The sequence below is a fragment of the Elephas maximus genome, chromosome 8 (assembly GCF_024166365.1).
Source record: "Elephas maximus indicus isolate mEleMax1 chromosome 8, mEleMax1 primary haplotype, whole genome shotgun sequence".
NCBI classification, from domain to species: domain Eukaryota; kingdom Metazoa; phylum Chordata; class Mammalia; order Proboscidea; family Elephantidae; genus Elephas; species Elephas maximus.
The window spans coordinates 635,348-645,141 of record NC_064826.1 but is presented as its reverse complement, the minus strand read 5'-3'; the positions used below and the strand labels follow the sequence as shown (position 1 = coordinate 645,141).

The 9,794-nt window shown below is 51.1% G+C and overlaps 1 protein-coding gene across 2 annotated transcripts; it reads right to left on the bottom strand.

The window, feature by feature from the left end:
* Positions 1-194: 194 nt before the first annotated feature.
* On the bottom strand, positions 195-3,515 carry RARRES2 (retinoic acid receptor responder 2). 2 transcript variants are annotated; one of them, XM_049894430.1, is made up of 6 exons: positions 3,414-3,513; positions 2,098-2,280; positions 1,783-1,887; positions 759-854; positions 451-578; positions 195-296 (listed from the first exon to the last, which is right to left on the bottom strand). In XM_049894430.1, the coding sequence occupies exons 1-5, from the start codon at positions 3,414-3,416 to the stop codon at positions 462-464; spliced, it is 504 nt and encodes a 167-aa protein (XP_049750387.1). In that variant the 5' UTR covers positions 3,417-3,513; the 3' UTR covers positions 195-296; positions 451-461. The 2 variants fall into 2 exon arrangements, with proteins under 2 accessions (XP_049750387.1, XP_049750388.1); XM_049894431.1 differs by lacking the exon at positions 451-578 and having other exon boundaries at positions 211-296; positions 3,414-3,515.
* Positions 3,516-9,794: the final 6,279 nt, after the last annotated feature.

Here is a 9,794-nt window from a genome sequence, read left to right as displayed (position 1 = left end):
GTGAGGTTGTTGCCTCCTGCAGAAAGGGGTTCAGAGATGTCATTGCTCAGTGGACCCCATGCTGGCCACAGGGCCAGCCCCCCCCCCCCTTTAGCTGGGGGCGCACCTCCGGCACCTGCCTTCTCACGTGAGAAGAGGTGTCTCTGGGCCCTCCCTCAGGCCCGGGAGCTGCAGGACAGGGAGAGAGGGCAAGGAGTGTAGGGGCACAGCTCAAGGAGGCCAGCTTTATTGTCTGGAGCAGGGTTAGAGGTGGTGCTGATGACCTCCTGCAGTTATCCAGGGAGTGGGGCTGAATTCTAGAGGATAAGAGACAGATCTGGGTGTGAGGAGGCTGTCCTGACCCCAGCCTCAGCTTGCTCTCATCCCCCCTCCCTGCCTCCCCCAGCCTCTTCCATCCCAAACCCCAGGCCCTGCTGCTGTCCCTTCCTGACTTTGTCCCCCGCCTCCTACCGATCCAGGGCTCAGTCAGGGGGTAGGGCCTTGAAGAAGGCGAACTGTCCTGGGAAGTAGTAGCCGTGGGGGTCCTCACCGGCCCGCTCCACCCGGGAGCACTGGGCCTCCCGGTGTCCCTCAGGCTCCTGTGGCGTGAGTGGACTGTCAGGTGCGGAGAGGGTTCCAGCCACCTCTGCAGCCCTCACCACACTCCTAGGGGATATCTGGGCCGGCCTCTCCTCCAGGCTTCTGGACCCCTCCCAGAGGCCCAGCTGCAGCCAGTTTTCGGACCCCCTAGCTGGACCCCCAGCCCAGCAGGCTCTTACCTGAGGAGCCTGTGTCTGGATGGGGCAGTGGACCAACCGGCCCAGAACTCTGTCCTCAGAGCCCAGTTTGATGCAGGCCAGGCATGTTCGCTTCCGCTGGGGAGGGAAGTGTGGGAGAGATGAGGGGATAAAGGGTGGGAGGGCCTGGCCACCCCAGATGGAGACTGAAGAAGACTGCCTCTGCAGGGGTGGCTGCAAACACCAGAGGTGCAGCCCCTACCCCGCAGGCCCTAAGGGTGTGATGGTCCTGCCAGCCGGTTTTGGGTGAGACCCCCCAGGACTGGGAGATTTCAGAAGTCAAATGACCCTGCGTTTTCATAGTGCAACTTCAGGGTTTTAGAATACGGGAATGGGTGAGTGTACGTGTTCACGTGTGGATGTGCATGCATGTGTAAGGGCCAAAACCCTCCTGGGTGGGCTCTCCCCACAACTTCACCACATCAGCTCTCATGTGTTAGCTTTATTTGCATTTTCTTGTAAGAACTGACTTGAATGAAAGGGTTCAGGCTAAATCCAGCCCCCTCCTGTAGCAGATGAGCAAACTGAGACCTTAGAAGGGCCTGCTGGCACAGGAGCCCAGGCCTGAGCTAGAACCCGGCCGCAGCAGTCCCAGTCCAGGGTGTCCCCATAGCAACTGGGCTGTGTCTCCACTTGGACATCACAGAAAACACCAGAGTCCAGACCAACCCATACCATGGGCTTCTTCCAGTAGTTGGCTAGATGGAAGGTGGGCCCCAGCTCTGGCAAAGATGTGTCCTTGAGGCAGCCCAACCCTCCCCACTCCTGCCTATCCAGGCCCCAGCCCACCCGCAGCCCTGGTCCAGTCTGAGCTGGTGCAGCTTCTGTGGTCCCCTCCACAGTGAGTAACCTCAGTTACACTGACAGACTCGAGCACGTGTCCTGTCTCACACATGCCCACACACACAGGGGTGCACACATACACTCAGATGCACACGCCCTTGCACTTACGATGTGCACACACACAGACACAGGCACACAGACGTGCACTGACACCATCCCTCACCCCGTTGGGTTTGATTTTGCACTCGGGCTTCTTCCAGTCCTCCTTCCGACAGTTTGTCTGCTGCAGCTTAAATTCCAGCCTCACAAAGATCCCTGCTGGCAATGGCTGTGGACAGACAGGAAGGCCAGCAAGCAGCCAGCTGGGTGGCCAAAGCAACACCTGTACATGGCCACCCTCACCGCCCCCATGAAACCACATCTGCTTCAGCCCCAAGCACTTTGCCCAGCTTTGCGCCACCTCCCAAGGATGTTCTGGTCTCCAGAGGTGAGGCCCTAACCCCACACTTCTTCCCCTTTTCCCAGGCTGTCCTGCTACCTTATCGGTCGCCCTGTCCACGCTGGTTTCCCTGAAGGCCCAGTGTACGGGAGGATGCTGGTGGAACTCGGCCAGGGCCACCTGCAGGCCCTGACGCTGTGAGGCGGAGAGCTCGGCCCGGCCCGGGTCCAACGCTCCCAAACACAGGGCTAGCGTGATCAGCAGCCGCTTCATCACTGGGCACTGCAAAGGGGGTGGGTCCTCAGCCCTCCGAGGCCACGTAGCCCCTGGCCCTGCCCTGGGGCCCCGCCTCGCAGAGCCAGGCAGAAGTGGAGCAACTGAGGGATGGCCCTTTCCCCAGAATTGCCAGCGGGGTCTCCCGGGTCCCTCTGGGTCCAACCTTAGACCCGCGTGGCCCTCTCCTGGGTAGTGGGATGCGTCACTCCAAACCCCGCTTCCTGTGGACTGGGAAGTGGCGCCGATCCCCTCTTTTGGCCCACTCTCCCCATTGGGTCCCTGGGCCTTTCTCCTTCGCTGCTGGCCAGCCTCTCGGCCCCACATGGGCCTCGGCCCCGGGCTAGTTTCCCGGACAGTTCCAATCCCCCACCCCCATGAGGTCCAGGCGCAGCTGCAACGGAGGCTTCCCGGCAGAAAGAGGGGAGGGGAGGGGCGGGGTTAGGCGGGGAGGCTGGCCCGAGATCGAATATTTTGGGGAGGACGTAAACACGTGGGAGGAGGGCGGTGGAGGGGTGGGCTGTGAGGACACTTAACTCTCCTGGCGCTGGGGCAGTCCGCGTTCGCCAGCCCTACCCCTGTTCCCGGGAGCGGGGCCCCACCTCGGCCCAGCCCTACCCCTGTTCCCAGGAGCGGGGTCCCGCCTCGGCCCAGCCCTACCCCTGTTCCCAGGAGCGGGGTCCCGCCTCGGCCCAGCCCTACCCCTGTTCCCAGGAGCGGGGTCCCGCCTCGGCACAGCCCTACCCCTGTTCCCAGGAGTGGGGTCCCGCCTTGGCCCAGCCCTACCCCTGTTCCCAGGAGTGGGGTCCCGCCTTGGCCAGCCCTACTTCTGTCCCCAGGGGTGGGGTTTCACCTCGGCCAAGCCCCAGGCTTCCCTACGGCAGGCAGATGCCTCCCCCCTCCCTTTTGCTTTTTTCCTTCTCGCTGCCCTCTCCCAGCCCTTATCCGGACCACCCCCTCGTCCCCTACTCCCCATAGCCCATGAGTTGGGGCTGCCCGAGAGGTCGACCCTCCCTGAAAGCCTGTATCCGTGGTCATAGGACCAGAAAGCCACAGATGTTGGAACTGAAGCTCCTGTGAAAAGCAAGGGGCTCCCAGAGAGTTTGTCAGTTTCGCCCCTAGCGCTGCCCCCGCGTTCTCACCATCTGTCCGCCCGTCTGTCGGTGCGCTCCCGCCGTCCTGACTGCCCGACTGCCCGAGGTGAAGGCCTCGGCCTCGCCGCGGGCTCCTCCCCCCGTGGGGTCGGCCTCCTGGCACGAAGTCCGCCACCAGCCTGCCCTCCCCGCCCCCAGTCCCACCCTTCAGCCTCCTCTCTCCCCATCGCACCCCCCTCCCCAGTCCAGCCGCCCGATTGGACCGCCCCAGGCCAAGGAGCCAAAGGATTTCGCGGTCTTGGCCAGCGCTTCTTGTTCGCAGCTCTGCTCTCCGAAGCCTCCTGGTCGCGCCCCTGCCTCCTGGTGGGGCTGCCCTGTTATTGGCCCCTCCGGGTAGAAGGCCCTGAGATGCTCATTTCAGGAAACTCCTCCCGGAGATTCGGACCCTCAAGCTAGATGAAAACTTGCGAAGCCCCTTTCGGCAGGCCCCTCTCCCTGCCTCCCACGCTGCAGCCAGACTGAAACGGTTTCTTTTCAGGGGTGGACGTGGGTGTCTAACAGCCTGACCAGCTGCAAAGTTCTGCTTTTGTGCAGTCTTGATCCCGCAGGCTGCCTTTCCGGACCAGTCCCTCTGGTTCCAGTCTCCTTGGCGGCAGGAAGACTCAAGAGCCTCCATTTGAGGTGCGCCCAGCCTTCAGAACAGAGAACAGGGCAGTGGAATTCTTAAGGCATGTGGGGAATCAGAGAAAACAATGTGCAAATATTGGCTCAGCTCTGGGGTACATTTCAGCCAATATAAACAGGCTCTGGGGTTTTGCATAAGAGTAATAGCAGCAACATCTGCTTAGTTCTAGGTGGATTATCTCCTTTAATTTACTGAATCTTTCTGAACTTCTGTTCCCTTATCCATAAAATGGAGATAATAACCCCCATCATAAGGGGCTCTTTTGAAGACTAAATGAGAAAATGTACGAAAAGTGACTCACTGACCCCTTGTTTGGTGCTAGATTCTCTTCCCTTCCCTAGTCACCCCCCTGCCAGGACCCTTCACATCTTTAGAGCTGAGAGCTTCCTTTAGAATGTGATCTGAGGGACCAGAAAGGTCCTTGGCTTCAAATAACCTGTCACTGGCACCTGAAATCCCACCATTTGCATTTCACTGGCTGTAAGTTATTCAGTTAGCATTAAGTGAAGAAAAACGATGTGGTCCTCATTCTCCTGAAGCTTAGGTGGGGTTAGAGAGGCAAGATGCAAACCCAAAGAAGTTTCACAGCTCAAAGCCCCTGTGGTGGTTAATTTTATGTGTCAACTTGGCTAGGCTTTGGTTCCCAGGTATTTGGCCAAACACTAGTCTAGTTGATGGTATAGAGTAGTTACATGTGACTAGATCAGCTGGCCTGGGGTAGAGCAGATTACCTTCCATACTGTAAACCCGTTGCCGGTGAGTTGATTCCAACTCTACAGGACAAAGTAGAACAGCCCTATAGGGTTTCCAAGGCTGTAATCTTTACAGAAGCAGACCGCCATATCTTTCTCCCATGGAGCATAGCAGCTGGTGGGTTTGAACCACCAACCTATCAATTAGCAGCTGAGCACTTAACCACTCTACCACCAGGGCTTCTTCCCGTACTATGTTGTTGTAGGTGCTTTCAAGTCGATTCTGACTCATAGCAACCCTTCCGTACTATAATGTAATTACTTTCCATAATGTAATCTAGTGTAATAGAATCAATCAATTGAGGTCATGCAGTGTGTGATAGATTCTTAACTTAATCCCTTTTGAGTTATAAAAACACCAGAATAAACACAGACACACACACACACACACAGGGGAAGACAGATGACATGTGAGGATCATCTCCAAGCAGAGGAACATCAAGGATTGCCAGCAGACACCAGAAATTAGGAGAGAGGCTCACAGAAAGAATCAACACAGCAAAGACCCAGATTTGGACTTTTAGCTTCCAGAACTATGAGAAAATAAATTTCTGTTCTTGAAAGCCACCTACTTGTGGTATTTGTGTTACAGCAGCACTAGGAAATTAAGATAGCTCCATCCTGAGAGACTTCCTAGGATGGGTCACCAGTGAAAATTTTCAAGACAAGGTGGGACTTGAGCTGAATAAAGTGGGGAAGTCATCCTGAAACTGAAGGGGGTGAGAAGAAAGCTGTGTGAGACTTGCAGTGAGGGAGGGGGGCTGGGAGCTGGACAATGGGAGTTGGTAAGGAAGGAGTTGTCTGCCTGTAGTGGAATGGTGATAAAACCAAGTGGAAAGATCAAATCTTGTTCAGTATCATATCCTCAGGGCCTAAGAGCTGCTCCGATTGTAAGCACTAAGTAAATATAAGAGTCCATGAATGGCGCAGATGGTTTGCACTCAGCTAGTAACTGAAAGATTGGCGGTTCAAACCCATACGGTGGTACCGCAGAAGAAAAGGCCCGATGATCTGCTTCCGTAAAGATTACAGCCAAGAAAACCCTATGGAGCAGTTCTACTCTGTGACTCATGGGGTTGCCGTGAGTCAGAACTGACAACACAAGACAACAACAATATAACATAGATTTTGTGGTGTATCAATCAGGGATCTCCAGAGAAACAGAACCAAAAGGAGATAAGAGGTACACACACACACACAAACATAATTCATACTAATAAAATAAGGAAGAAATACCCATACAATGACAATTCTCATTTCTGCAACTGGTCACATGGTTGTAACTGGTATCTACAACTGCCTTCTTCCACTGTTGTTGTTAGGTGCTGTCAAGGCGGTTCCAACTCATAGTGACCTTGTGCACAACAGAACGAAATACTGCCCAGTCCTGCGCCGTCCTCACGATGGTTGTTACGCTTGAGCCCATAGTTGCACCCGCTGTGTCAATTCATCTCGTTGAGGGTCTTCTTCCCTCTCTCTGACCTTCTCCTTTACCAAGCACGAGGTCCTTCTTCAGGGACTGATCCCTTCTAATAACATACATGTCCAAAGTTTGTGAGACAGTCTCGCTATCCTTGCTTCTAAGGAGCATTCTAGCTGTACCGCTTCCAAGACATATTTATTCGCTCTTTTGGCAGTCCACGGTGTATTCAGTATTCTTCGTCAGCACCATGATTCAAGGGCGTCAGTTCTTCTTCCATCTTCCTCATTCATTGTCCTGCTTTCAGATGCACGTGAAGCAACTGGAAACACCGTGGCTTGGGTCAGGCACACCTTAGGCTTGTGTTCGTTTGAGTAGGTAGTGTGTTCCCAGAAATCTGTCCATTTCCTCTAGGTTTTCAAATTTGTTGTAGTATAGCTTTTCTTAGTACTCTGTTATGATCCTTTTTATTTCAGTTGGGTCTGTTTTAATGTCCCCCATTTCATTTCTTAGGTGTATTGTGTCCTCTCCTGTTTTTCTTTGGTTAGTTTGGCCAGTATTTTGTCAATTTTGTTGATCCTTTCAAAGAACCCACTTTTGGTTTTGTTGATTCTTTCGTCGTTGTTCTATTCTATATTTCATTTATTTCTGCACTGGTATTTATTATTTTCTTTATTCTGGTGGCTGTAGGCTCCTTTTGCTGTTCTCTTTCTATTTGTTCTAACTGTATAGTTAATGTTTTGATTGTGTTTTTGATGTGTGCATCTATTGCTTCAAATTGACCTCTGAGCACTGCCTTTGCTGTATCCCAAAAGTTTTGGCATGACGTTTTTTCATTATCTTTTGATTCTAGGAATTTTTTGCTTCCATCTTTGATTTCTTCTATTATCCAGTTGTTTTTAGCAGGGTGCTATTCAGTTTCCATTTATTTGACTTTTTCCCTTGCTCTTTTTATTATTAATTCCTACTTTTACTGTGTTGTGGTCAGAGAAGATGGAACAGATAGGGTTAACTGTGCTGGCGGAACAAAAGAGCTGTTAAAAGATTACCATCTAGAAGTTGGGTAGACAGTAACCACACCCTGTGAACAAGAGATAAGGTTGAAACAACCCGAGAATTGCTATCTCCTTCTTAGTGTTTTTCTAGTCCCTTCTCCCTTTACAGGCTTCCACATGTGCAGAAGAACAAAGTGTGACCACTGTTTAACCTTCCTTAGCCCACTGAAGATGGCACTGTAGTGCCAAAGGTCAGTGCACTTGTGCTTCTTGTTGTTGTTAGGTGCCGTCGAGTTGGTTCCGACTCATAGCGACCCAATGCACAACAGAACGAAACACTGCCGGGTCCTGCGCCACCCTTACAATCGTTGTTATGCTTGAGCTCATTGTTGCAGCCACTGTGTCAGTCCACCTTGTTGAGGGTCTTCCTCTTTTCCGCTGACCCTGTACTCTGCCAAGCATGATGTCCTTCTCCAGGGACTGATCCCTCCTGAAAACATGTCCAAAGTATGTAAGACGCAGTCTCGCCATCCTTGCCTCTAAGGAGCATTCTGGCCACACTTCTTCCAAGACAGATTTGTTCGTTCTTTTGGCAGTCCATGGTATATTCAATATTCCTCACCAACACCAGAATTCAAAGGCATCAACTCTTCGGTCTTCCTTATTCATTGTCCAGCTTTCACACGCATATGATGCCATTGAAAATACCATGGCTTGGGTCAGGCGCACCTTAGTCTTCAGGGTGACATCTTTGCTCTTCAACACTTTGAAGAGGTCCTTTGCAGCAGATTTGCCCAATGCAATGCGTCTTTTGATTTCTTGACTGCTGCTTCCATGGCTCTCGATTGTGGATCCAAGTAAAATGAAATGCTTGACAACTTCAATCTTTTCTCCATTTATCATGATGTTGCTCATTGGTCCAGTCTTGAGGATTTTTGTTTTCTTTATGTTGAGGTGTAATCCATACTGAAGGCTGTGGTCTTTGATCTTCATTAGTAAGTGCTTCAAGTCCTCTTCACTTTTAGCAAGCAAGGTCGTGTTATCTGCACAAGACAGGTTGTTAATGAGTCTTCATCCAATCCTGATGCCCCAATTCTTCCTCATATAGTCCAGCTTCTCGGATTATTTGTTCAGCATACAGATTAAACAGGTATGGTGAAAGAATACAACCCTGATGCACACCTTTCCTGACTTTAAACCTGTCGGTATCCCCTTGTTCTGTCCAAACAACTGCCTCTTGATCTATGTAAGGGTTCCTCATGAGCACAACTAAGTGTTCCGGAATTCCCATTCTTCGCAGTGTTATCCATAGTTTGTTATGATCCACACAGTCGAATGCCTTTGCATAGTCAATAAAACACAGGTAAACATCCTTCTGGTATTCTCTGCTTTCAGCCAGGATCCATCTGACATCAGCAATGATATCCTGGTTCCACATCCTCTTCTGAAACCAGCCTGAATTTCTGGCAGTTCCCTGTCGATATACTGCTGCAGCCGCTTTTGAATGCTCTTCAGCAAAATTTTGCTTCCGTGTGATATTAATGATATTGTTCTACAATTTCCACATTCGGATGGATCACCTTTCTCGGGAATAGGCATAAATACGGATCTCTCCCAGTCAGTTGGCCAGGAAGCTGTCTTCCGTATTTCTTGGCACAGACGAGTGGGCACCTCCAGCGCTGCATCTGTTTGTTGAAACATCTCAATTGATATGCCATCAATTCCTGGAGTCTTGTTTTTCACCAATGCCTTCGGAGCAACTTGGACTTCTTCCTTCAGTACCATCGGTTCCTGATCATATGCCACCTCTTGAAATGGTTGAATATCGACTAATTCTTTTTGGTATAATGACTCTGTGTATTCCTTCCATCTTCTTTTGATGCTTCCTGCGTCGTTTAATATTTTCCCCGTGGAACCCTTCACTATTGCGACTCAAGGCTTGAATTTTTTCTTCAGTTCTTTCAGCTTGAGAAACGCTGAGCGTGTTCTTCCCTTTTGGTTTTCCACCTCCAGCTCTTTGCACATGTCATTATAATACTTTACTTTGTCTTCTCGAGAGGCCCTTTGAAATCTTCTGTTTGGTTCTTTTACTTCATCAATTCTGCCTTTTGCTTTAGCTGCTTGACGCTCAAGAGCAAGTTTCAGAGTTTCCTCTGACATCCATCTTGGTCTTTTCTTTCTTTCCTGTCTTTTCAGTGACCTCTTGCTTTCTTCATGGATGATGCCCTTGATGTCATTCCACAACTTGTCTGGTCTTCGGTCACTAGTGTTAAATGCATCAAATCTATTCTTGAGGTGGTCTCTAAATTCAGGTGGGATATACTCAAGGTCATAGTTTCGCTCTTGTGGACTTGCTCTGATTTTTCTTCAGCTTCAGCTTGAATTTCCATATGAGCAATTGATGGTCTGTTCCACAGTCGGCCCCTGGCCTTGTTCTGACTGATGATATTGAGCTTTTCCATCGTCTCTTTCCACAGATGTAGTCAGTTTGATTTCTGTGTGTTCCATCTGGCGAGGTCCATGTGTATAAAAAATATGGTCGCCGTTTATGTTGGTGAAAGAAGGTATTTGCAATGA